The sequence below is a fragment of the Sinocyclocheilus rhinocerous genome, unplaced genomic scaffold (genome assembly GCF_001515625.1).
Source record: "Sinocyclocheilus rhinocerous isolate Xijiao unplaced genomic scaffold, SAMN03320098_v1.1 scaffold14, whole genome shotgun sequence".
NCBI classification, from domain to species: Eukaryota; Metazoa; Chordata; class Actinopteri; order Cypriniformes; family Cyprinidae; genus Sinocyclocheilus; species Sinocyclocheilus rhinocerous.
In genome coordinates this window covers 831,812-857,935 of record NW_015629561.1, presented here as the reverse complement: position 1 = coordinate 857,935, position 26,124 = coordinate 831,812, and the positions used below count along the sequence as shown (strand labels likewise).

Sequence of the window (26,124 nt, the reverse complement as noted above, 5' to 3'; positions counted from 1 at the left end):
CACAGTGTGATCAATGAATCAACTGTGTGAGGCACTAAAGAGCGCTCTCTGTTGGAGAACGGAGGAAGTTCTGGTTTCTTATCTGCCGTTATCTCTGTGTGTGTGTGCAGCTGAACTCTATAGTCCAATGCAGACTCATACGCTTACCTGTTCATCTTATCCTTGCGCTTTACAAAAGTAATAAATCACTTATTCAAGCAAGCCATTAAGCACCTTCAACTCAAGTGTGATGATGGATTCTTATAGATCGAGTTCTCTTCGTAGCAGCTGGTCTGTTTTCCTCCAATCCACTTTAGAGGAGTGTTTGTGTACTTAAAGATGCTTGTATTTATGCCACAGTGTAAATGAAAGTGAGTGTTTTGGGCTAGACTTACTAGATATTCCACATTGCTGCTTCATCCGCAGCCATCACAATGTGTTTCTCCCTCAAGCCACCAGCTGCCTGTGCAATTATTAGGAATCTAATGAATATTTCATGCTGAGATTGATGAGGAGTCTTATTAAAATACGAAGATGTTGAAATTAATTGTCAATTAGAAGTGGAGTGTCTTAATTTGAGGGGATATAAATGAAGGCGGAGGGCGAAAGTAGGCCACGTCTCCTGTTTGGAGACAAATTCTACAGATCAGCTGCCATTAGACGGTAATAGGAAACAGCGACTGGGCCGGGCCGAGCAACCTAGACGGAATGAGGGAGAGAGAGAATGACAAAATGATAATTGTGAGTGTGATCAAGAGAAAGAATTAGCATTAAGTGGTAAGGGTGAGCATTAGGTTGGAGCTTAGCACAAACCCGTGTGTGGCATTGACCGCTATTAAGATCGTTGGGTGTTTGGCACAGCAAACTGGCGCGGCTGCAACGTTAATTAAGTACCTGTTAAACCATTTTGCTCTCCTAATTACTGGAGATGGGCCAGGCTGGCTCCTGTGGCAATGAGAATGGAGAGAATAGAGGGCTGGCGCTGTTTAATTCGCCATATTAGCTTCAACCCCGCTACGCCCGCCCCTCCTCTCGCTCGCTCTATCTCTCGCTGCTCACACGTGCACATGATGGTTTTAATTAGAGCAAAACAAGCAACCCTGAAAAAGACTCCCTTGAGCGATGGGGAAAGCTGTTTCCTAGTGCTCCTTGCCCGCCGAAGCTAATTGGGCAGAGCAGGGCCACAATGAGGGCGGGTAACCGCAAGCGTTGTTTGTTGCCAGATTGTTGTTTTACCCCCTCCTACCATGTATCGCTTTGTTTTTGCTCCTCTTGTGTGGCTTTAATTGCAGACATTGTGTCACCGAGGAGCCTCGTTTGTGTGTGCGCGTGCCCGCTTGTGTCTGAGAAACATGATTTGCGGGGTGCTTTGTTTGAATTTCACCGGGTGAACGGGATCATCTTATAACACAACAACTCTGTTACTGTTCTTGAATGGCCCAGCCAGATCCCTGACTTAAACCCAATTGAGCATCTCTGGAGAGACCTAAAAATGGCTGTCCACCAACGTTTACCGTCCAACCTGACAGAACTGGAGAGGATTTGCAAGGAGGAATGGCAGAGGATCCCCAAATCCAGGTGTGAATAACTTGTTGCATCTTTCCCAAAAAGACTCATGGCTGTATTAGATCAAATGGGTGCTTCTACTAAATACTGAGCATTTTTCAGTTTTTCTTTTTTAATAAATCTGCAAAGATGTCAACAATTCTGTGTTTTTCTGTCAATATGGGGTGCTGTGTGTACATTAATGAGGAAAAAAAATTAACTTAAATGATTTTAGCAAATGGCTGCAATATAACAAAGAGTGAAAAATTTAAGGGGGTCTGAATACTTTCCGTACCCACTGTATATACTACAAATATTACAAATATTGTTTTAAATATAGCGTTATTATTTGTTGTATATTATTTACTATAAGATGTTTATTCAAATATTACATATTATAATAAATATTGTATTTATAATATGTATTTTAAAATATTAAATAAATATTATTATTATAAGTAATACCAACATTCTTGCAATTGGATAATAAATATTTAGATTTTTTGAGTGAATTTCGATGCTGTGTATGTCTCGTTTATAATATTACAAAAAAATTCTATATCAAATAAATGCTGTTATTTTGAACCTTCTATCAAAGAATCCTGAAAAAAAAATGTGTCATGGTTTTCACAAAAATATAAAGCAGCACATCTGTTTTTAACTGTTTTTAACACCAATTTAGCTTATCAGAATGAATTCTGAAGGATCATGTGACTCTAAAAATTCAGCTTCGCCATCACAGAAATAAATTACATTTTGAAATATATTAAAATAGAAAAAAATATTTTAAATTGTAATAATATTTCACAATATTACTGTTTTTACACTTATTTTTTACTCCTTAGTGAGCGTAAGAGACTTCTTAAGATCGTTGGGTGTTTGGCACAGCAAACTGGCGCGGCTGCAACGTTAATTAAGTACCTGTTAAACCATTTTGCTCTCCTAATTACTGGAGATGGGCCAGGCTGGCTCCTGTGGCAATGAGAATGGAGAGAATAGAGGGCTGGCGCTGTTTAATTCGCCATATTAGCTTCAACCCCGCTACGCCCGCCCCTCCTCTCGCTCGCTCTATCTCTCGCTGCTCACACGTGCACATGATGGTTTTAATTAGAGCAAAACAAGCAACCCTGAAAAAGACTCCCTTGAGCGATGGGGAAAGCTGTTTCCTAGTGCTCCTTGCCCGCCGAAGCTAATTGGGCAGAGCAGGGCCACAATGAGGGCGGGTAACCGCAAGCGTTGTTTGTTGCCAGATTGTTGTTTTACCCCCTCCTACCATGTATCGCTTTGTTTTTGCTCCTCTTGTGTGGCTTTAATTGCAGACATTGTGTCACCGAGGAGCCTCGTTTGTGTGTGCGCGTGCCCGCTTGGGTCTGAGAAACATGATTTGCGGGGTGCTTTGTTTGAATTTCACCGGGTGAACGGGATCATCTTATAATGGAGTCACTGTGCCAACTGCTTTTGGCATGGATGTGCTGGCAAGGATCGCAGGATGTATCTCACAGCAGGAGACCAATGACAATTTGAAGATGATTATATTTCCTGGTTGGTAATTGCAATGCTGGAGATTAATGTACACCACAAAGATGATGTGAATTAGAATCGAGGCTGCGCTGAGACTTAACGTGTGCCAAATAGAGGGAACAAATCATTTATGTTTTGCACTGTCATTGTTTTGTGCTATTTCTGGTATTATGTATGTACATATGAATGTATGTTTTTGTAAGCAAAAAAACAACAAGCTAATAGAAGTAAACATTTAATATTATGTATCAAATGCAATACAATATTTCCTCTTCCTGAATATAAAACATACTTTAAGTTTTAATGATTTTTCCCAACAATTACCTGCATTATACACATAAAGAACCTTATAATTTTATGAAATTTGACACTGAATTCTGAAGGATCATGTGACTCTAAAAATTCAGCTTCGCCATCACAGAAATAAATTACATTTTGAAATATATTAAAATAGAAAAAAATATTTTAAATTGTAATAATATTTCACAATATTACTGTTTTTACACTTATTTTTTACTCCTTAGTGAGCGTAAGAGACTTCTTGAGAACATTTATAAAATCTTAGCGACCTCAAACTAATTTTGATTGGTAATTTTTATTGTAAATATGTTTTCAATTTTGTTCCCTCTCACCTAGTTGAACCTGGCCTCTAGTGTGTCGCTGTCAAAAAGAGAAAGTGAGGGGTTTCCTGATGGCTTGCCTCATCCCCCCACCTCTGCCGCAACTCCCATCACCCCCATGAGGCAGGGACCCTCCGTCATCAGCTCCTCCAGCCTGCACGGAGTCGGGCCCATCCGTCGGCGCAACTCCGACAAGTTCTGCACCCCCATCGCTTCAGGTCAGTGTCCCTCCACACAAAATCTAACTCATCATACTCTACATATTGACTTCTACAACACTGAAATATGTATGAAATAATTATGGCTGATTTTGTGTCTGTCTGTTACAGAACTTGCACAGAATTGTGAATTCTACAAAAACGCTGATGTCAGGCCTCCATTCACCTACGCCTCCCTCATACGACACGTAAGTCAGCCTGTGTGTGTGTGTGTGTGTGTGTGTGATGTAGAGATCTGGACTGTCCGCTCTTGCTCCAGTACACTTGAGTGAAGTTCAAAGGTGTGTGCTGGTAACTAAGGATTTATGCGCATCTCTTAGCTCAGTGTCAGTCATGCTGAAACGCACAGCACTATCCATAATGCACTACCTGCCCGTCTGGAAACAGTCCATCAGCTAATGTCTCACTAATAGCAGCCATTTGAATCACCTCTTGACACTTGCTCACTTTCTCTCTTCCGCTCTCTCTCGGCTTTATTCAACCAGGCCATTCTGGAAGCCCCTGACCGACAGCTGACTCTAAACGAGATCTATAACTGGTTTACACGAATGTTCGCCTATTTCAGGAGAAACACAGCAACATGGAAGGTAATGTCCCGTTAAGTGAAAAAGTCAATATATTTTGCACCATAGACGTCTATAATATTTGAAGTAATACTTGTTAGCATTCCTATTCATCGCGATGGCAGGTGCTTGACTAACACAGGAACCACCTGAAGTATTATACACACTAACGTTGAAAAGTTTAGGCTCAGTAATATTTTTTTAAAGATATTAATATTTTTATTCAGCAAGGATGCATTCAATTGATCAAAAGTGACAGTAAAGACAATTATAAAATTACAAAAGATTTTTATTGCAAAAATCAGTTCTTTTGAACTTTTATATTTATCAAATAATCTTGGAAAAAAATGTATCACAGTACAGATGTTTTTTTAATGCGGTTTAATATCTTGAGAATGTATTTTTGATTTAAAAAAAGCCTTCTTGAGCATAAGAGAGAAAAACAAACAAATAAACTTGTACTTTTGAATGGTAGTGTAAATTTCATTATTTACATATTGCTTGCAAAAATCAAGACATTTATCATAGACATTTGCTAACCAGCTTAACCCTGACCCGTGGTTTTGCACCACTAAAGCCAATTTTTGACCTCCAAAAACAGTAAATGTAACCCCTTTGAACTAAGAATGAAATATTGTTCTGCAGTTATTTGATGTTTTTCATTTTTATGATTTGTGTTAGACTTTTTTGTTTAGTTTTTTATATACATAGATTTTTGTTGTCAAATACTGAACAGTTTATTCAAGTATTTAAACATTTCACAAAGTTTTGCCAGTAAACTCTGTTTGGATAGCTTTGTAAAATGTTTTAACATCATCGCAATCGGCCTCTGTACCCTAAGTTCTAGGAAACTGCCAGTCTACAGCGGTCACAATGTTTAGAAGCTCTGGCTAGTCCATGCTTGCCTCCTGGCAATGAGGCAGAAGCGCTCCTTCTTTTATAAGTCTCTCAGAGATAAAAACAGAGCAACAGACGCAGCCCATTGTTCAACACGACCCAAACAACAATAAATCCTCCCTTCTTGCCAAGGGGTACAGCGGGTACAACAGAGATACGGCCTTCTGTAGAGCTCCAATAACATTGAGGTTATTAATGACACCTGGCATCACACAGACAGCCAAGTTACGACCTGGCCATTCCCAGATCTGTTTTTCTTTGTTTTTTTTGGTGTCCTGATGTGCTCTCCTTATTGTTTTGATTGTGTTATGTGGCATCGGCCTGCCTAATGGTGTTTGGTAGGCGGGAGCAGGAAGTTCAAGTCTGACTCATTCAAGTCCGTTTCCTTTGCACTATGTGCTATAACTGTCACTAGAAAGTGTCAAAAGACCCCCTTAAATTCAGTGATGCATAAATCAGTCTTTGCATAGTCAAATGGCTGCCTGCTGTGTGTGCATGTGTATGCATATACCAACACAGTCTGTGTTTTATCAGTCCATGGGCACGTAGCGTTGTAACCCTTATCAGACAGTTTAATTTGTACCGGTTGATTAGCATGCGCCCCACTGGTCCGCAGCCAGTTCTGTATCAGCTCTACATCTCCTGACCAGCTCCGACATGCAACACTCCACTGGATCCCACCACAGGAGCGCAGCTCTCCCCTGAGCACAGTACCTAGTCCCTATGAACCAGCTGCTGTCATCCCTCTTCCCTCGTCCACCTGTGTGTTTTCGAACCCTAAACTTTGATGTCCAATCAGCTGCTTTTACCGCATGACTCTCGGTTTCATGTCACCCAAGGCTAGCTGATACTAGACGTGTTGCGTGTGCACATTGTAATATAAAGATAACACTTCAAGTCAAGTCAAACTTTATTTATAAAGCACATTTAAAAAACAGAAGTTAAACCGAAAAGATGTATAATTTAAGACTAATAGGGGAAAAAGGAATAAATAATAATAATGAATATTATTAATATTCTACATATTATAAATAATAAAAAATATTAAATATGAATAAATACAAATATTATTACAAAATATTATATTATAGAATAAAATAACAATTAAAACTTAATAATAACAACAATAAAACTTTTACTCAATAACCATGTTTAACTTGGTTTACATGTTTATGTTTGTTACAAGTTTAACATGTTTATGTTTAACTTTTTTAATTATCTAAACGTACCTTTATTCCTTGACATTTTAATAAGCAATATTATTAATTAGTAGTAGTAAGGATTCTGCTAATAATAGTAATAATACATATTGTTAATATTCTACATATTATAAATTATTTAAAAAAAAAACATTAAATATTAATAAATAAAATTATTTTTACAAAAAAATATAATATGTAATAAAAAATTTAAAATAAAACTTGGTTTACATGTTTATGTTTATGTTACAAGTTTAACATGTTTGTTTGTTTAACTTTATCTAAACATACCTTTATACTGTGACAATTTAATAAGTAATATCATTAATTAGTAGTAGTAATGATGCTGCTGCTAATAATAATAATAATCATCATCATAGAACTAAACTACTAAAATTTAATAGCAATATAAAATTACTTTTATGATATTGTAATTATTATTATTTAAATATTATTACATCATTATAATCATAAGTCTAACTTAACCATGTTTAACTTTTTATCTAAACTTACCTTTATGAAATTTTGCCTCCAGTCACCCCTTTCTCTCTCTCTCTCTCTCTCTCTCTCTCTCTTTCTCTCTCTCTCTCTCTCGTTTTCTGTCCAAAGTGAAGAGCAGAGTGGTCATTAAAGACCTGGGCCGACCATGTAACTGTCCCATTTAGCGGACCATCTCCCCATCACCCTGCTTAGCCATTAGTTTACCCCTCAGAAAGATGTGCTAATACATCCCTCCCTTCCCAGCACCTCCCACCCTCCCCCTCTCCCTGTGGACTAGGAGCTTGGAAAGGTGCTGTCAGGCCAGAGAGGAAACGGACACCGTGAAGAGTAGCTCGCTTCCTGTCAGTCAGTCTCCTCATTAGGCATTCACATGGCCTATAGCCTGGAACCTGGAGCCTGGGCTGAGGAGGTGCTGCCCCACATTCAGCCAACACTGGCCCAAGGCTCATTTGTGTGCCTGAGCCTCTGGAGGGGAGAAAGTAGGGAGAGAAACAGAGAAGGTGAGGTGAGAGAGGGACCCAAGGAGGCTGAGGGCATCGAGACAGAACAGCGGGCTAATAGTCTTGAACCGCAGTGGCACCCAGGAGCAGTTAGTGAGCTTAGCCAGTGAGAGTTGAGGGGAAGGAGGTGAAAGTGGCAGGAATATCTTTAATAACTCATTTCACTTTTATGAAATTTAACAATTAATGGATCCGTCGTCTTTTCCTCCTCAACCAGAGCCAGATCTTTTTTTTCCCTCCTATAGTACCTTTTCACACTCTCTCTCTTCTTTTTATTTTAATAACTGCACATTCTCACTCGTCTTCCTCTCTAGCCAGTCATTTGGCCCGGTATTAAATATAGAAATGGAGATGCATGTTCTCCGGTGCTCTTAATGGCCATCTATATTTCATGAAAAGTCAGGTCCAGAGAGTAGGGGAAGTCATTGATCAGTTAGAGGGCGGCTTTTATTCATAAGATGGACACCAGCTGGGTCATTCTGCAAAACCGCTGCTATTTGTGTCCCTCATAGGCATATATGTAAAAATTAATTTAACAATGAAGAGCTGATGCTAACTTTTAGTAACTGTTACTATACACATTTTTTTTACAACATCTCCTTGCTTATTAGCAAATACAAATTAATTTTGATGAAAACCAAATGTATTTTGTTTTTGTTGTTGTTTTTTAATATTTTAAAATGTAATTTAATCCTGTGATGGCACAGCTAATTTTCAGCATCATTACTCCAGTCTTCAGTGTCGCATGATCCTTCAGAAATCATTCTAATATGCCTAATATGAAGCATTTCTTATCATTATCAATGTTAAAAACAGTTGTGCTGCTTTATATTTTTTGTTGAAACCATGATAGAGGATTTTTTGATAAATAGAAAGTTCAAAAGAACAGTGTTTATTTGAAATGGTATAGTATTTTGTAAAATCATAATTGTCTTTACTGTCACTTTTTATCAATTTAATGCATCCTAGCTAAATACAAAGTAAATTCCAAACTTTTGAACAGTGGTGTATATATAATGCAATATGTGTTTTGTATCAACCTTGTTACAATCATATTTAATCCTTTTTTTTTTAAGTAATGAGCTCTTCTATTACTGCAATTTATTAACACCGCAATACATTATTTGTCTCACAGAAGGTTTAAGTACTTTATTATCAATCAGGAAAAGACGTCCGTTTCATAGAATGACCCAGCTCTAAATTTCTCTAGATTTCTCAGCACACACACCTCCTGCATTTAAAAAAAAATTTTGGCTTATGGAGATGTTACATAGCAGCGTCTGTCAGCAGTTTGTATAATTCAGTCTTTCATTAACTTCCCCATTGCTTTTCTGAATTTCACAGTAGTAGTTTAACTAATGATCGTGTATATAAAGTGGGGAATATTTGTAACCCACACTGATCATTTCTCTAGGCCTTGTTCTTGTAAGGAATATTAAAAGCTGATTTTTGTTCACATACTCTCTTCCTCAGTGGAGGATTTATCCTGGTGTCTGCAGGAAGCATTTCATTACGCTTGTATGTTGCTACTTTCTTTTGTATAAGGCCACAAGTATCTAGATTGAGTGTCTTGGTATCCTTGGTAAGCTGTGTAGTTTTTAAGCCCACTGTGCCTGAAGTTGACTCATATTTACTTTCTTAATGCAAGTCCCTGGTCCTATGAGCGATTCAGTGGTGAAATAGCCTTTTGTGATATTTTAAAAAAACGAATAACCTGAATATCCAGTTTCACTCAGAAATTGCAGATGTAAAACAGGTTGTGAACACAGTTTCAAACAGTGCAGTACATTCACTGCCGCTGTTCATTTCTAGGATAGAATGGTGGCCGTAGTGTCGTCCCTCTTCATGTGGACGCCGTCACCAAAGGAACCGAGGCCAGTTTGACATCCGCATCAAGCGTGCCATCTTTCTAATATAGCCGCCACCCCTACAGTCACTCATTCACACACACACACACACACACAGCCAGGCGGGCATTTTGTTTATGTCTGCAGAGGCTGACCCCCTTTAAATTGCTGCTAATGTTTTAACTGGGAGAATTAGTCTTTCATCACGGATGGGAATGCAAATAAAATCGGTGAGGTGGCAGGCTGAAATTGGGGTCATACTCATTTGCAAAACTAAGCATCATCGCTCCTGCACGGGGAAATTTATTCAAAGGAGGGAAGCCTCGCCTGATTATGGCACTTGTAATTATGGTTAGGAGTGATTCCAGCATCAGCAGTCCCTCCCTCATGGATTCAGTAAGAAAAAAAAAGAGTGCATCGAAAAAAATACACAGGATTTAATTATACACGAATTAAAATTGGTAATGAAATTGGGCATGAACAAACGACAAATAGCAGATGAAAAGGAAGGGGTCTCCCTTGGGGGTGTTATTCTAGATAGTGGCTGATTAGTGAAATTTAAAATAAAAAAAGCAGGGGGTGGGTTTGCTGATGGTGGAGGGGGGGATAGTGTGCATCGCTTCTTATTTTTTTGCGTTCAAAGATGGAGTTTTTTTTTTTTTCAAACTCCCACTGTTATGATGGTGTGGCACCACATTGTCACATCCCCTCGGTTGAATGTGCACTTAATTGGTTGTGTGTGTCTGTGAGATGGTGCGGGCGGGAGGGGGACGGGTTCGAGATGGAGAGATACGCTCAGTCGACACGTCTTATAGCCGTGCTATCTTTTGTGCTCATCATCACGTGCACTCTTTTAATTAGAAAGCAGGTATAAGATTTATGCCATTATTAAAGGCTGTTTATATCAGACCTCGATATAATTGCATTTCCAGCAATGACAGCGACGCGGTCGCGATTCTGCTTAAGATACCTACGGTGTCGAGTTGTGGCTGGAACGAGAGACTGACTGGCTTCTTTTTGCTCTCTGTCTTCTCTGTATGTCCCGTCACTATTACCCAGAATGCTGTGCGCCATAACCTGAGTCTGCACAAGTGCTTTGTGCGGGTCGAGAACGTCAAGGGTGCTGTTTGGACCGTGGACGAAGTGGAATACCAAAAGAGGAGACCACCAAAGATGACCGGGTACGTAGACTCAGATTGGTCATCTTTAAAGGGATTGTTCACCCAAAACTTAAGTTCTTGTTGCTCCAAAAAATGCTGTTGTCTCCAAAATTATCAAAAAAATTATCATAAAAGTAACATAAAAAGGTCTATACGACTCATGCACCATGTTCAAAGCCTTCTGAATCTAATCCTATTACATTTATGGTAAAAACTGGCAGCTGTGTTTGCCAGAAATTTACAGTAGTAAAAAAAAAAACAAGACAATAACGAGATTCTTATATTTCATTATGTGATATAATGTTAATATATCTCTAATCAGAGTAAGAGGCCTGTCCACACAACATGACCAATAGTTGTATATAGATGGTGCACAGGGTCATACTGTACACACAAAGACAATTGGGAACACACATGACACTACAATAATGCCAAAAAACATTAACATGAAACATTTTACAGGAAAATAAGAAGAAAGAAAATGATTTATATACAATACAATACAATATTGATATCATTGATGTCAAAATAGTTGTGCTACCACTCTTGGCTTCCTTAAGAATGAGCCTGTCTGAGATCATACTAGTCACAATAACCTGTGAAATTCTGGATTAAAACAGCACTCTTTAAGTGAAGACTTTTTATTGAGTGGAAGTCCCAAAAACAGGCTTTATTCCTGTAGCAAAAGTGTAAGCTTGTAGGTCTGCTCTGTAAGTGGGGCTATAATCGTTATTGGCATGTATGATTACCTTAATGGGCTTCCCATCATTACCCTATTACTGACTCTCTAGTCAAAAGCACAAAGGTCTCTTTTGTGCCTCGCCTCCTTGTGTTTGGCTGTGTGTGTGTGTGTGTGTGTGTATGCGCCTGTGTATTTTTTCCGTCTGTGTCTACACTGTTTAGGGTACATTGTGAGCAGATGCACTGCAGAAAAGCATGCCTGCTTGCATTTGTACAAACAGATGTTACACAGCGTCTCAAGCTCTGCCAGAGAGACGATGGCAAATTACCCAGCCGACGGCCTGCGTGCCAGATTTCAGCCCTGTAGCGCACAGACACAAAAGCGAACAAACAGTAGTGTGTGTGCACTATATGCTGTGTCAGAATGCATGTGCTGCTCTCCATTGTTTAACTTTTCTATTTATCTCTTGTAAATAGAATAGTGCCTCAGCATTTTTCACGGGTTTGGGAGTGTTTTTTTAACACACGCTTTGGTCAGATGTGTTTTGTTTTAATCCACACATGTACTTAATCACCCTCTCTCTTTCTTCTCCTTTTCAGAAGTCCCACTCTCGTGAAGAATATGATTACTGGGCTGGGATTTGGCTCCCTGAATGCCAGCTATCAGGTGAGTACGTGTGTGCCTTCAGTACATCAAATCGACACCTTTATGCATTCATACACACGCTCATCAGCATTGAAAATTATGGGGAAATATATCCAGCTACATTAAAATGTAGATTTTAAAAGTCATCACAAATAACCTTTAAAAAAAACATATATATATATATATATATATATATATATACATACTTCTATGTATGTATATATAAATGTATATTTTTTATTATTTTATTTTACGCTGCACGGTAAAATATTTAATCGGTTAAATATTGCTTCTGGGTTGAGCAAGCCATAGTGCCTCATATATGAATGAACCATTCTTTTGAGTTGGTTCTTTTCAATGATTTGGTGAAACTTGTTAAATCATTCTGAATGATTTGTTAGCGAAGTGGTCTGAATTAGAATGATTTTTAAATTCCGATTATTACAAGCAACTTGAAAGTACAGGGTAAGAGATATACATTTTTCTAGTTACACTATGCCCTAATTTTTTGGGCTAAATATTACTCTCAGATAAAGTAAATATTTTGATTGTCTGATTTGTAAATAAATGTTTTAAGTCTTCTCGAACCAGTTCAGAGTTTGATCTGAATTATCATAAAATCTTTAAAATTATGAATATTTCTAAATATGACTATAGATTTTTCTAGAGCTCTGAAATATTTGGTCTGCCTTGGGTAGAGTGAAAATTGCCATAGTGAGATCTGATATGTGAACGAATCATACTGTACTTTTCAGTTTATTTCAATGAATTGGTCTAAATGGTTCATTAGTGAATCTGTCTGAATGAGCAAAGTAGTTTTAAACAACTGGATAGATCCTGGAAAATTCATTCCTCAGAAAGTGTGGAAATCCTGCAAGGATCAGGCCAAATCAAGCGCACAAGGGCGCTAATAATAATTTCCTCTTCTAATTAGCTACTTCTCCCAAACCTCCTCCGTTCTCCTCCCTCCATCGCACACGCACTCCCAGCCAGCCATATGTGATTTATAGCATCAAATATTTGTCAATGAAGGTCATAGCATAAAATTAGTATCTGTCCTAGAAAATCCGTCTGAAACCCGCAGTGTCACCGTGACTCTCGTTCGGAGCTTTCAGAGCCTAGCTCTGTGTTTCTGTGTTCGTGTGTGTGTTTTTCCCAAGAACGCTGTGTGACGAGACAGAGATGGATCTGGGAGGTTAGCCTTTGTGCTTGAGTCCTGGTCTGGGTGTGTGAGCATGTGTGGCGCTCTGTCAGGTCTGTGACCATCCATCTCCTCACAGGACAAGCAGTGTCAGCGCCTGACAAACAAACAGCCCTGCTAATCACGGGCCAACACACACACACACACACACACACTTCCACCGGCCTGGCCCAGTTTGTCTCGCTCTGACCCCGCAGGCCATCTCTATGGAAATGGAACTGCTCATCCTGAAAAGGCCGTACATAAACTAGCCTTTAACAAATTAGCAGACAAACAGTGGAGATCTCTGATGCGCACAAAAACGCCCTACCAGAGTGTGAGAGAACTGTGGCTCTCTGCTAGTGTTCCATTTGTAATTCCTTGAGTGTGTTACGTGTTTTAGTCTGCATATGGTAGGCACAGTCTCGCCTGTAATTAACCTTTTAAAAGTGATTCAACCTGGCCATCTCATTAAACAGGCATTAAGCATGTTTACCCTATTGGATCTGTCTGTTTTTGCCAAAAATTGTAGGTGGCTTCCAGTTAATTATAGTTTAAAGGGTAAAAATGAGCCCTTATTTGGTTCACATCCTTTAAACGTTGTGTGACCCTGATCATCTTTCTCGCCACCACCCAGTCTCCACAGAATCAGAATGAATTTCCCTCAAACTCTTTTTCATTTCTGCCTCTCCCTCTCTCTCTCTGTTGTTTTTTCTATCTCTCTCTCTCTTTCTCTCGCTGGCATATTTTGGGCAGTCTATAGTTTGAGTTGGCATGAGTACCACATGATCAGTTTTCAGTTCAGAAGTGACTGTAGAAATGAAGGAAACCAAGCAGAACCGTTTTCCGTTCCACCTTTCCTTCTGAATTAAAATATCCATATGCGTAGTTGTTTATGTAGATTTGTTTGTAGTAATATGAATTTACCATACTTACATGGATTTACCATTACTTCTGACTTGGATCTTGTTTGAAGTTTTTTGTTTAGTTTTTTTTAAGCAGTTTATAGTTATATAACTCTTATACCTTATATATCTATAAAGCCAGTCCGAGTGTACAGTGTAGTCAACAGAAAATAACTTTTAAAAATGTACAACATAGTTATAAATGCCAATACAAAGATGAATGATGTAATGAAAGATGTTATGTGAAGTTAAGATATATTTAGTATTATTACTAATAATAATCTATAAATCATCTTTAAATTAATTTTAGATTCAATGTACTCAGTTTGTGCTGATAATATAATTTTAATTTAAAATATGAATATTAAAAATCATATTTAACAATGTATTATATGATGCAAAAAATTTTAACTGTAAAGTGAAGTAGACGCATTTTTGCTAGTGTTTTTAGAATTTTGGACCTTACTGTAAGTGTCTTTTTTCTGTTACTGTTTTTACTTAATTTCTTTTCCCCTTTACATAAAGATTTTAAGCAAACAGTGAAATAATTAAAGTATTACCAAACACTATAATATACTTTAATGTATATCATGTGTTAATGAGTTTTGGAGTTTTCATTGGGCAAGTGGTGAGCACATGTGTAACAGGAGTGTGAGTCTGTGTGTTTCTGGTGGTCTCAGCGAGCAGTCAGGTCTGTTGTATGGAAGCGAGGAGACCCCTAGTGGTGACACAAACTAACCTGCTGCACCACTGCTGCCAGATTTCTCTTAAAACGCACAGATTACATCTATCCAGTTAGCACATTTATCTTTTATTAATTAATAGGAATTTTAAATCAATAAATACACACATTCCTCTGCAGGATGCTTGTTGGTATAGTGGCCATTGTCAGTGTAATGGTGGCACCAGAGGGCTTTGTGCACGAGTACACCTTGCAGTAATCTTCTTCAGCTTATATATGACTTTAATATTTTCACTATAATGACCTTTCAGACCTCCCAACTGTAACATCAACAATGCTTTATGATTTTACAGCAACACAGCCATCATTGCATCTCTCTTAACTTTTTATTAAGACTAAACACTATAAAATTGTGTGTGCAGGCTGCACTTGTGGAGAGCAGTCTTGGTCTTCTGAACAGCCCCACCCTGATGAACAACAGCACAGGTGCGAGCCTCAACATGCTGCATGTCTGCCACGATGATGTCAGCAGCACTGTTGAACAAGTCAACAGTAATGGCAGCTGCAGCCCTGGCCTTTCTCCGCAGCAGTATGGGTAAGACTAGTCAACCCAGCTGACTAATTACTAGTGCCTTGATATGTAGTGCATTTCTTAATGCTTTACTGAATAAAGCAGTGTGAAGCTTTAATGAAACGACTGCAAAAAAATTTAAAAAAATCAATACACTACCATTCCAAAGTTTGAGATCTTTAATATTTTTTCATGCTTTTGTCACTTATGCTTACCAAGGAGACATTTATTTGATCAAAAAATATAACAAAGACATTATTATTGTGAAATATTAAATAATTGTGTTCTATTTTAATATGTTTTAAAATTTTATTACTTTTGTGATGCAAAACAGATTCAGAATCATTACTCCAGTCGTCAGTGTCACATGATCCTTCAGAAATCATTGAAAACAGTCAATATTTAACTTTCCTGCTTAATATTTGTGTGGAAATCATGATCTTTTTTCAAGATTTTTTTTGATGAATAGAAAGTTCAAAGGAATATCATTCATTTGAAATAGAAATCTTTTTGGTCACTTTTGATCAATGTAATGCATATCTGAATTAAAGTTTTAATATCTTTAAAAAGTCATACTGACCCAAAACTGTTGAACTGTAGAGTATATAATTGAATTTATTAATTATTATAATAATCATAATAAATGTTATACATAATATAATATCATATAAATAGTATATAATATTTTATGTATATAAAGTTTCTTTCTTAGTGAATTACAAAAATTCTAAATTTAAAGAATTGTTTTTCTATATTTAAAAACAATTTAACCATTTTTTAAAAAGTGACATCTGTTTAAGAAGTGTTGCATATTTAAAGGTTTATCTCTCATTTGAATTTGTCATTCTTCTGTAAACTCCGTAAGACTGACTTGTTGCATGTTATTTTTGTTTCAGACACCATGTCCACGTGAAGGAGGAGCCAGCTGAGATGGAGGAGGACAGCAGACCCGTGTCCCTCATGGCAACTGTCACACAAAACCTGTGCATGCCTGGTGATGAGCGCGACATGGACGAGGAGCTTCCCACAGAGGAGCTGGAGTAGGAGGAAGTGTTGATGGAGGCGGAGCTCACTGGCCCTGTCCCTCCTCGTATTCAAGATGTTCAAGATCAAGTGAGAAAACAAAGATAAAAAACCAACTACAACTTCAGAAACCAAAACAGGGTTAGACCTCATCAGTTCCCAATGCAAAAACACGTCCCCCACTCCACCCTTAATTTTTTGTTTCCTCAGTCAGTCCCCTCGAAAAGGCTCTTTGAGCAGCTGTGCGTTCATGTCCTCCTGTACTTTGAAACATGGTCTGATAGAAGTACGGACCACCGTGTCTAAAGCTACTGAGGGAAACCTGACGTCAGTATACAAGCTTAGTCATTTTTTCCCACAAGTCACTCAAGTTTTCTCTATTTTAAGTCGTTTTTAGCTTTAATTTTTATGTTCTTTGGGCCTAAGAACACTGCTTTTCCATGGGATAAATACACAGCGGTGATTTACCTCAGAAAGATGTTCACATGTTTGAAAAAAAGAGGAAGAAGATGACAAACACACATCTTTAGAATGACTTGTTCAAGGGGATGCTGCAAGACTCAGTAACTTTGCGGTCACACAAATAAATTCACCACTCTCGACAAAGGCAAAGACTGAAACAAAACGAGCTGAATGACTGGCAACGGTATCCCTGGCCATCTAACCAACTCATTTTTTTTTTTTCTCCCTTCCATGACTGGACTAGAGAAACGGGGAGCGCGTTCTGTCTCAAGGCAGTGTTAGCCTCCGATCAGATGGCGGTTGCTTGCGCTGTCCCTGTCTTTATCTGATGGTATCCGCAAGAATCTGCCAGAACGTGTTTTTTCCCCTCGCTCTTTGTCAAACTAAACATAGAAAACGTTGCTACCCCCAAAAAAGGCGTATTTCAGGAAACTGAACTTTTTCGCTGTTGTTCTCCTGTGGTGCTGTTATGACAGCCAGACTGATATGAGGCTTGTGGAGGACCAGCTTAGAGACTTTATTGACTGTATTGTTGATTATAATACATAATATGTGTGCAGTAGCTTTCGATTTCATTTTATTTTCATAGTCATTTATTTCTAAAGGATCAACATTTTTCATTGTGATGTAATTCAACTGTTGTCTTCTGTTAATGATTGTTTTGTTTTGTTTTTTGAATTCTCTCATCATTCCAAAAAGGGGTTCCATTTAGGAGAGACGTTCCAAAATCCTTTGTTCTACAAACTCCCCCCAAAAAAAAAAAAAGTCCAAAACTTATCCTAGTGTTGGATCACAAGTATTTGAGGATAGCACTTATAATTAAGTGAAAACTTCCAAAACAGAACCACAGATGAAATCTAACATTAAATACCAACAAAACCACTCAATCATTTCTTTAGCAGAGAGAAGCTGAAACTAAAGAGACAGAGGTGGAATACACATTGCAGGGCTCCCTGTAAGATCCTAGAGAAAACTTTACAGGCACTCATATCTCTCTTTTTTTTCACAAATTTGCTTCATTTGTTCATTTACTTAAAAATTTTAGATTTTATTTTCCCAGATTTGCGCCATTTACCTTGCTCGTTTCAGAATTTTCTATAGTAGCCAATTGATATCAGCTGTGATACAAAATATTGCTTTAATGTAAAAGATAACACGGTCACGGAATACCTCAGACCACAGTGTTTGCCCCTCACGCTGTTATTACAAAGGGGATTTGTACTGTGGCTAACCAACATGGTGACTCTCCCATTATCAGTTCAAAGTCCTATAGTTACTAGATATATAAAAGTTATTTGCAATTCACTGTGTGAGTAGAAAGTGTCTGATTAGCATGTGAGATTTTGCTTTCACTGAACTATAAAAAAAATATTTTCTCAATAGTGCCATGCCAAATTCTGAGTTTTAATTTAATATATGTTGCTTTTTCAGTTTTTCCCCATTTTACTTTTGTTACAGGTAACCAAAGAGATATTTAGTAAACCAAAAACTCTTTTTTTTATTTATCATTTCTTCTTCCTAAAGAACTGGCCAAAAGAACACAAACTCGTCATTTGAATATTAAATTTTTCCTTTTTTTTTTTTTTTCAGCTAAATCATTAATTTTTTGACTTACACTACAGAGCATTCCAAAAACCAAAGTGTAAAATGCAAATGCTTTTTTTGTTGTTGTTATTGTTTAAAAAAAAAGGAGAGAACTGTTTTAATATACGTTAACCTAATGAGTTCTTAACACTACATATGTTTAAAGGCCAAAAAACAAACTGAAAAGGAAACAAAAAGCAAAAAAAGCAGTATTAACAAGCCTCTTGCGGTTCCTTAGTTAATGTACAAGCACTTACAATCTGCGTAAGGAAGATCTCTACCCCATCTTGTGCTCAGGCGATTGCAGTGAAGAACGCAATCTTCACCGTCTAAGATTGCAAAGGACTTTACATGCAAAAGGCACTTGAATAACAGTTGATGTACTTTGTGACACTAGAAACCAGCATCAATTACTCAGCATTATGGTGTTCTTCAATTACCAGTATTTCACAATTAAACACAGTTCAACAAATACCAAAAAAAGCAGGCAAGCACTTACTTGCTTGTGCTTACCCTGCGTGTTGAACAGTATTATTTACCACACTAATAAGGGATGACTGATAGGGAATCTTTTCAAACATGACAGGAATCATTTTAAGGACAGTTCAATTAATTATTTTCCACTTTTTATGTTGGAGGATTTTTTTTTTTTCGCGGTCTAATGTACCTGGTCTGTATGTTCATTTCATACACACCTTCGAAACACCTTCAAAGAAATAAAACCAAAAATAATGCTACCTCCTTTTAAAAAACGGTTCACAAAATATATAGGCCAATGAAAGCCACCTATAGACATACAAAAGGTGTAAATCCCTTCTAGTTTTTCATTCATCCACAAAATACAAAAAAAAAAAAACATATTGTCGTAATAACCAAAATATGTTTATTGTTGCATAGCTGTGAATGGAGCTTGTTGATTCCTCTTGATTCCAAATTAATTTTCATGAATTCGGGTTCTTGAATGGAAACAAATAAACGAGACACAATGGGGGGGGGGGGAAGACGACTACCTCTCTATCCCATCCTAAAAAAGATATATATATATATATAAAATGCTGAGTCCTGTTAAGTATGAAGCATTAAGTGGTCAACATATTTAAAAGGGTCTACTTCAAATCACATATTCCCCACTTTAAGTGATCTATTAGCATAGTGTCTATGTCAGGTCCTCTGTGCGAAGGCTTAATTGTGTGTTCTAATTCCGCATGCATAATGAGAGGCCAGGCCAATGAGAGCCATCGAGCTGGCCGGTCATTAGAGCGTACTCAATGGGCCAGTCAGCTGGGTGTCAGAAATGATGATAGGCAGAATGCATTAATGCAGGCCACTCTCGCATGGACCCCGCTTCCCAATTAATGCAAAGTGTAGTTTTGAGACGGCAGTGAAAAAAATAACACACACACACAGACTATCCCTGAGAGATCATCACGCTCCTGCTAAAACAGGCCTTTATTTTTACCAAAATATCCAAAGAGAACCAACGAGCTTGTGCTACAAGAACTGAGGATTGCAAAGGAATTGAAAAACTCTCACGAATGAATTGCTGCATTCACTAAATGGACTACAACTGTGCTTTAAGGCACACGTGTAAACAAAGTTGTTTTATAAGATGTGGACTGAAATGCATCAGTGGTGATCGTCATGATTCCTTTGTTACTTTTACACACGTTGTAATGATGTATTATTGTATATTACCGCTCGGCTTAGATCTGAAGGGCATTCCCTCCTTTTCGTGTTTCCTTTACTTGTTTTCTTTTGATTTGATTTTTCCGCACCTGATTTTAGCTATTGTTAAATTTTGAGCTCAGAATTCCTATACTGTATTGCTTATGCTAAAGTGTATGTATTTATCATATTATGTGCTGCAGGTATCATGGTTAAATTTTGTTTTCCTTTGTTGGTTTTGTTTTCCCAGTTCTTCTGTCATAAAACGTCTGGGACGATGATTTTTTTTTAGTGTATTATCTCTCGAAAAAAGACAGATTAAGAGTTAGATAAGTGGTTAAGGTAACACACCTGTTTGTATATTTATCTTAGCTAGGTCTATTTTGATACTTTTTGTCTCTGTAGTGCATTTATGCATTTTTAAGGAAAAAAGAGAGAAAACAAACTAAAAAGTTGAACTCATTGTGTAATGATACCTCAGAAGGACTTTTCTCAAAAGACAGGACCAAAACTTCACAAAAACAATGAAAGAGAAAAAAAAAACATTGAAGAAAAAATGTGTAGCCCTCTCTTGCTTATAAGAAAGAGCAACTTTAAGTTTTTTTTTTTTTTATTATTGGTCCATTTAGGTGCCGATATGTGTACAGACTCCCTTTAAAGTCAAATCATTCCTTTATTTACCATGAGCACTCAAAGCTGTCTCTCATAAGGCAATAGCGCTCCAGATTTGTATAGAAGTTCTCTGAGAATCGGATTGGCTCTCTTTGGTTGAATTATGCCGATCGAGTGCGTCTTTCTTGTTTTCTGGCTTCTCTGCACCCTCATGCCTCTAAAATACCATGCTAACAGTTTTCCGGGCTATCAGAGGTACACAAAAGTCATACAAGCTATTTTTGACCACTGTTTGCCATTTGCTGTGAACTTGGTGTGGCTTTTCCACAGTAGCATACCAAATAAGATTGTGAAAAGGCTTTTAGAAATGCAGTTCATCTTCAGTGACCACCAAAGGGATTGTGGCTAGATGTTTGTATTCCAAATCGATCAAGTCTGCCACAACTGTAACCAAACAAATGCATGACGAAGGTGACAGCAGTATTTTTATGTCTTACGGTTATCCACACCCTCACGTCGCCTCAGAGCTCCATTGCCTGCTGATGAATAGCTTTGAGCTGCAGTTCTCTAAGTAAAGGACCCTTGCAGGGGAGCTTTTGCCTGATGGTATTAACTTCTTCAGCCAATCAAATGGAACTACCACTTCGACTCTCCTCTCATTGTATTTTTATGAATGTGTGTACATTTTCAGCAGTGACTTCTATGTACTTTAGTTTCATTTTAACTTGTTTGTTTACTTCTCTTTACTTTTTTTACATTTGTTTTGCTTTTTCAGATGAGACTTGGGGGAAGAATAGGTGATGGCTTTTGAAATGGTATAGAAAATTTTAAAAAGGCAACTAGCCATCCACCTTTGTCGTTCTAACCCCGGTGACCATGTTTATGCCAGTCACTGCTGTTTTTCTTCATGCTGTATAAAAAAAAAAATGCATATATCTGTGTATTTGTAACCTGAATCTTCTTGTGTCTGTCCATGCAGACAATAAAAAAACTGTACAGTAGGTCTAGTTGCATGTAATCTGTACTAATTATTGACAATGGCATTATAAAATGCAATAAAAATACTTATTACACTGTCTAAGGCTGTGTATTGTAGCTTTCTTTCTACATTCTTACTAACACTTTAATTAGAATTAACATTAATTTTTTTTGTAAATAATCCTATGATTCATGAATTAAGTCACAAAGGAATTTTTCCATCAATCTGAAGTCATCATTCTCAATATTTTTATAAATACGCACATGCCCTTATTTTACTGTATGTCCATAATGCATATCCCTATTGATATATTTGTTTAGAACATATGATGTTATTATTGGAGTTTACATCATTGTTGTTGTTGTTGTTATTATGTATAACGTTGTTTAATTAAAATATCCTTCTGAAATTTGCATTAATATTTTATTATAAATAGTCTTCCCACTGAAATGTCCAATGAAGAAATATACTCTTTAATGCATTGTGTACAGTATAGTAAACTGACATTTTCATTTATGGAAAGTAAATTGCAACCAAAAAAAAAAAAAATGCCTGAACATCTCATGGAATAAAATATACAGGTACAGTTCTTTTGTCAACCATTTTGAATTTGTTATAAGTGTCACAAATAAAAAAACACTGACAAGTACAGTCATAAAAAATTATGAAAAAGGGCCAAAGGTGATCGCCCTTTTGTGGGTTAGATGTAATATCACACTGTGAATTGTTAAAATATCTTTTAAAAATTATCATACACCAGAGGGATAATATCTAATTCACTTTTTAACATTTGTGCATCTTTGCCAGCATTTGGCAGTTTACAGTAGTGGAAAGGAGAGTCTTGCCTGCTCAAACACTACCAGTCTCTGTGGTGACAGTCTGTTGGAGCTTGTGGTGTTTTTCTCTCTAACAGACACCCTCAATAGTAGTCCATTGTGTGTGAGGTGCAGGAGCAAGCAAGGGAGGTGGCTTCTCCTAAAAACTGCAACATGCATGTGACACTTTGACAGCTGGTGTACAGCGGGTGATTGAACCAGAAAGCAGGGGCCCCAACTTCAAGGAAATGGGGTGGCTACAAAGCACTTGCCATTCCAATTTACTTAAGAAGAGGAACATCATGGCCCGGTCCATCTGATAAGATGGATGGGGCACAGGAGTAAAAAAATACATAAATAAATCAAATCAACAGCAGTTGTGTCTTTGTGTGTGCTCCATCTATGGTGCATTGAGCAATAGGGTAATATTTGCAATTACCTCTTCGCGTAATAGCATCCAGCTAATCGCTCAGTTACATAATTTACTGCTCATATTTAATCTGAGCACAAATTTAAATTATGTTTAGTAAGCTGTAGACTGACTGCCAGAGTATGAATACAATAATACATAAAATATTAGAATATCATATATTATCCATGAGACATCAATCACCATGAGAACAATGCATCTTTTCTGCATCGCTGATAGTGACATTAAATATTGATCTTATCAATTAAATAATCCAAATCATTAAAAAAAATCTGAAAACACTTTATAATATTACTATATGTATAAATACTATATATATAAACCGTATATATAGTTAATAAGTTATGTATGTATGCATTTTTTTATCACTTTAAAAAAAAAAGCAATATTAACAACACAAAAACAACATTATAACTAGGAATTTAAAAAATGTTTTCCACTGTTGAATTGTCTAGTAGCGCTGCAGCCTCAGACTGACAGTGTGGTGGCAGTACATAAGATTCGTTCTGACCAGCAGGCTGTCAACTTAAAGGCATGTGTTGAAACCCTACAGAAGTGTGGCCAGGAGTAAAAAAATACATAAATAAATCAAATCAACAGCAGTTGTGTCTTTGTGTGTGCTCCATCTATGGTGCATTGAGCAATAGGGTAATATTTGCAATTACCTCTTCGCGTAATAGCATCCAGCTAATCGCTCAGTTACATAATTTACTGCTCATATTTAATCTGAGCACAAATTTAAATTATGTTTAGTAAGCTGTAGACTGACTGCCAGAGTATGAATACAATAATACATAAAATATTAGAATATCATATATTATCCATGAGACATCAATCACCATGAGAACAATGCATCTTTTCTGCATCGCTGATAGTGACATTAAATATTGAATCAATCAATTAAATAATCCAAATCATTTAAAAAAATCTGAAAACACTTTATAATATTACTATATGTATAAATACTATATATATAAACCGTATATATAGTTAATAAGTTATGTATGTATGCATTTTTTTATCACTTAAAAAAAAAAAGCAATATTAACAACACAAAAACAACATTATAACTAGGAATTTAAAAAATGTTTTTCCACTGTTGAATTGTCTAGTAGCGCTGCAGCCTCAGACTGACAGTGTGGTGGCAGTACATAAGATTCGTTCTGACCAGCAGGCTGTCAACTTAAAGGCATGTGTTGAAACCCTACAGAAGTGTGGCCATGTGATGGTCTTGTTGTTGTGTTACAGGCTCTGTCCACCAGGAGGGGTAAATAAACCAGCCAAAAACTGAATGGGGAAGAGTGAAAAAGAAAAAAAAAATAGACAAGGAAAATATCAGGTCAGGCCCAGTCAGAGAACTCTTTCAGTCTTCTAAGAAAATCTCTCACTGACATACAGACATGGTGGAGATTGTTATTCCAACCCATTTAGACAGGGATCAGGTTCTTGTCTTTTTATTTCTGCCATCCATTCATTCTCTTAATTTAAAATCTGCCCTTAAAGCTTATCTTTAAAACACACAGGCCTCCGCTCTGAAGAGGTGTTGCTGCAAAATTGAGAGAAAAGATGGAAAATGTGTGTGCTTTTGGGAAAGTTAGATTTTTATTTGATTAAAGTATTCGAAAGACAGGAAACTTACACTTGCTGTTCAATTTGGTAAAAGTTTTTGGGGGGAAAAACAGCATTAAACTTCGGTAAACTCAGGTACTTTCTGACTTGCAAGACTGAATGACTCAAGAATAGTCTGACTGATACTGTTTGCACAGTGACTCTACTACTGAGTGTCAAAATACGCCAATTTGCACCACTTATCCACCTAGATGAATGATGAACCACACACATACACACATTTAAGTGTATCCTGCACCATGCAACCCTACATAATGAGTCTAATTAAGATGGCTCTGAGAGAATACCTCAGCCCGGACCATTAGCGTACAGAAGGCCTGGACAGGAGAACAAAAGCATCTTTGTGAGTGATTAGAAACACATTTTCATCCTTCTTTCCTACCCCAACCATGCCAAAATGTTCAATTCTGCTACAAACAATCAGTGTCAAATGTTTAAAATAACATCCAAGAGAAAAACACTGTTGGACATGAGTAATTCATTTTCTCAATCTACCTGTTTTACACTCAAAATTCTGTTTTTTTTCTCACCTCGCACCTCTCTAGCTCCTCCTCATTAATTTTTATCACAAAAATGTTTAGACCATAACCAACATTTGAGCATATCAGACAGTTTTATTTACATTCTACAAGGTATTTTGGGAAGACATTCACTTACTCAGCTCTTCAGTTTCTCCAGATCCAGCACTCACTGATGTTGATGTAGATATGGTTAAGTACAATGACCTATAAACACGGAGCGATGCACAGTCAAGCACCAAAAATGTCACCATTTTCTTCATCCTCGTGTTATTAAAAACCTCTGACTTTCTTTCTTTTGCAGCACATAAAAGAAGGTATGTTACAACTGTTTCTGTCCATATAATGAAAGTAAGTGGGGTCTAATACAACACTGAATCCCACTGCCTTTTCAAACTATCTTCTTTTGAAAGTTTGGAACGAAATGAGGATGAGTAATTATCGCTTGGTGATTGCCCAAGCACTGTTAGACCCAGTCTGGACCACATTTAAGCATGCGAAAACTCATGTCTCCATGAAACCATGCGGCAGATTAAAAGGCCTACAGGATCACAATATTCTGAGGCCATAGAGAGAAGAAACTAAGCAGAGTGGCACCTGGTAAATGTCAGGTTAATTACCAAGACAAAAACGCTGAAGGGTTGAATATCATTGACCTGTCAGCAAACACTGGCAGAGGCTAATGAGTGTCTGACGCTATCTTAGGAGTGCTGCATTTTTTGCAATGAGTGTCATTTTGGATTTAGTTGTGCGTGAGGGTGTGGACATCACACCTTACTCAGTCATCAGCATTTTCATTGATTACATCACATCAGTTTGTATGACGCATACACAAAGCTCAAGTCTGCACAATGCTGGTGTGTACTGACGGCCGTCTGATCCAATGGGAGGGCATCAAAGTGTAGCATTCCCTTTACATGTGCAAAGCATTTGCAAGAAACGGCTAAAAAAGTGAGGAGAGAGAGGTGATGGAACCATAAACATGGAATTCAGCTCTGACACTGGCATAAATTAACATAAATTGGAATGCGTAAAATCATTCTTGAAAGAAAAAAAAAAGAAAGAAAGATATATTATATTATATTATATTATATTATATTATATTACTTTTCTGTCTTCTATTGACGTGTTTTTGTTTATAATGTGGTCCTGGAGAGTATAATCAGTGTAATTGTGGAGTACAGGCATCTCT

The 26,124-nt window shown here is 37.2% G+C and overlaps 1 protein-coding gene across 4 annotated transcripts in view; it reads left to right on the top strand.

The window, feature by feature from the left end:
* Nucleotides 1–17,673, top strand: part of LOC107739274 (forkhead box protein P4-like) — a 150,394-nt gene extending 132,721 nt beyond the window's left edge. For 3 of the 4 annotated variants that reach the window (XM_016551337.1, XM_016551335.1, XM_016551336.1), the window contains exons 12-18: nucleotides 3,682–3,883; nucleotides 3,995–4,071; nucleotides 4,369–4,470; nucleotides 10,450–10,571; nucleotides 11,832–11,898; nucleotides 15,067–15,239; nucleotides 16,112–17,673. In XM_016551337.1, the coding sequence (XP_016406823.1) occupies nucleotides 3,682–3,883; nucleotides 3,995–4,071; nucleotides 4,369–4,470; nucleotides 10,450–10,571; nucleotides 11,832–11,898; nucleotides 15,067–15,239; nucleotides 16,112–16,259 (891 nt within the window). In that variant the 3' untranslated portion in view covers nucleotides 16,260–17,673. The remainder of the gene's footprint in view (nucleotides 1–3,681; nucleotides 3,884–3,994; nucleotides 4,072–4,368; nucleotides 4,471–10,449; nucleotides 10,572–11,831; nucleotides 11,899–15,066; nucleotides 15,240–16,111) is intronic. The other variant, XM_016551338.1, reaches the window with a different exon arrangement.
* The last annotated feature ends 8,451 nt before the right edge of the window (nucleotides 17,674–26,124 follow it).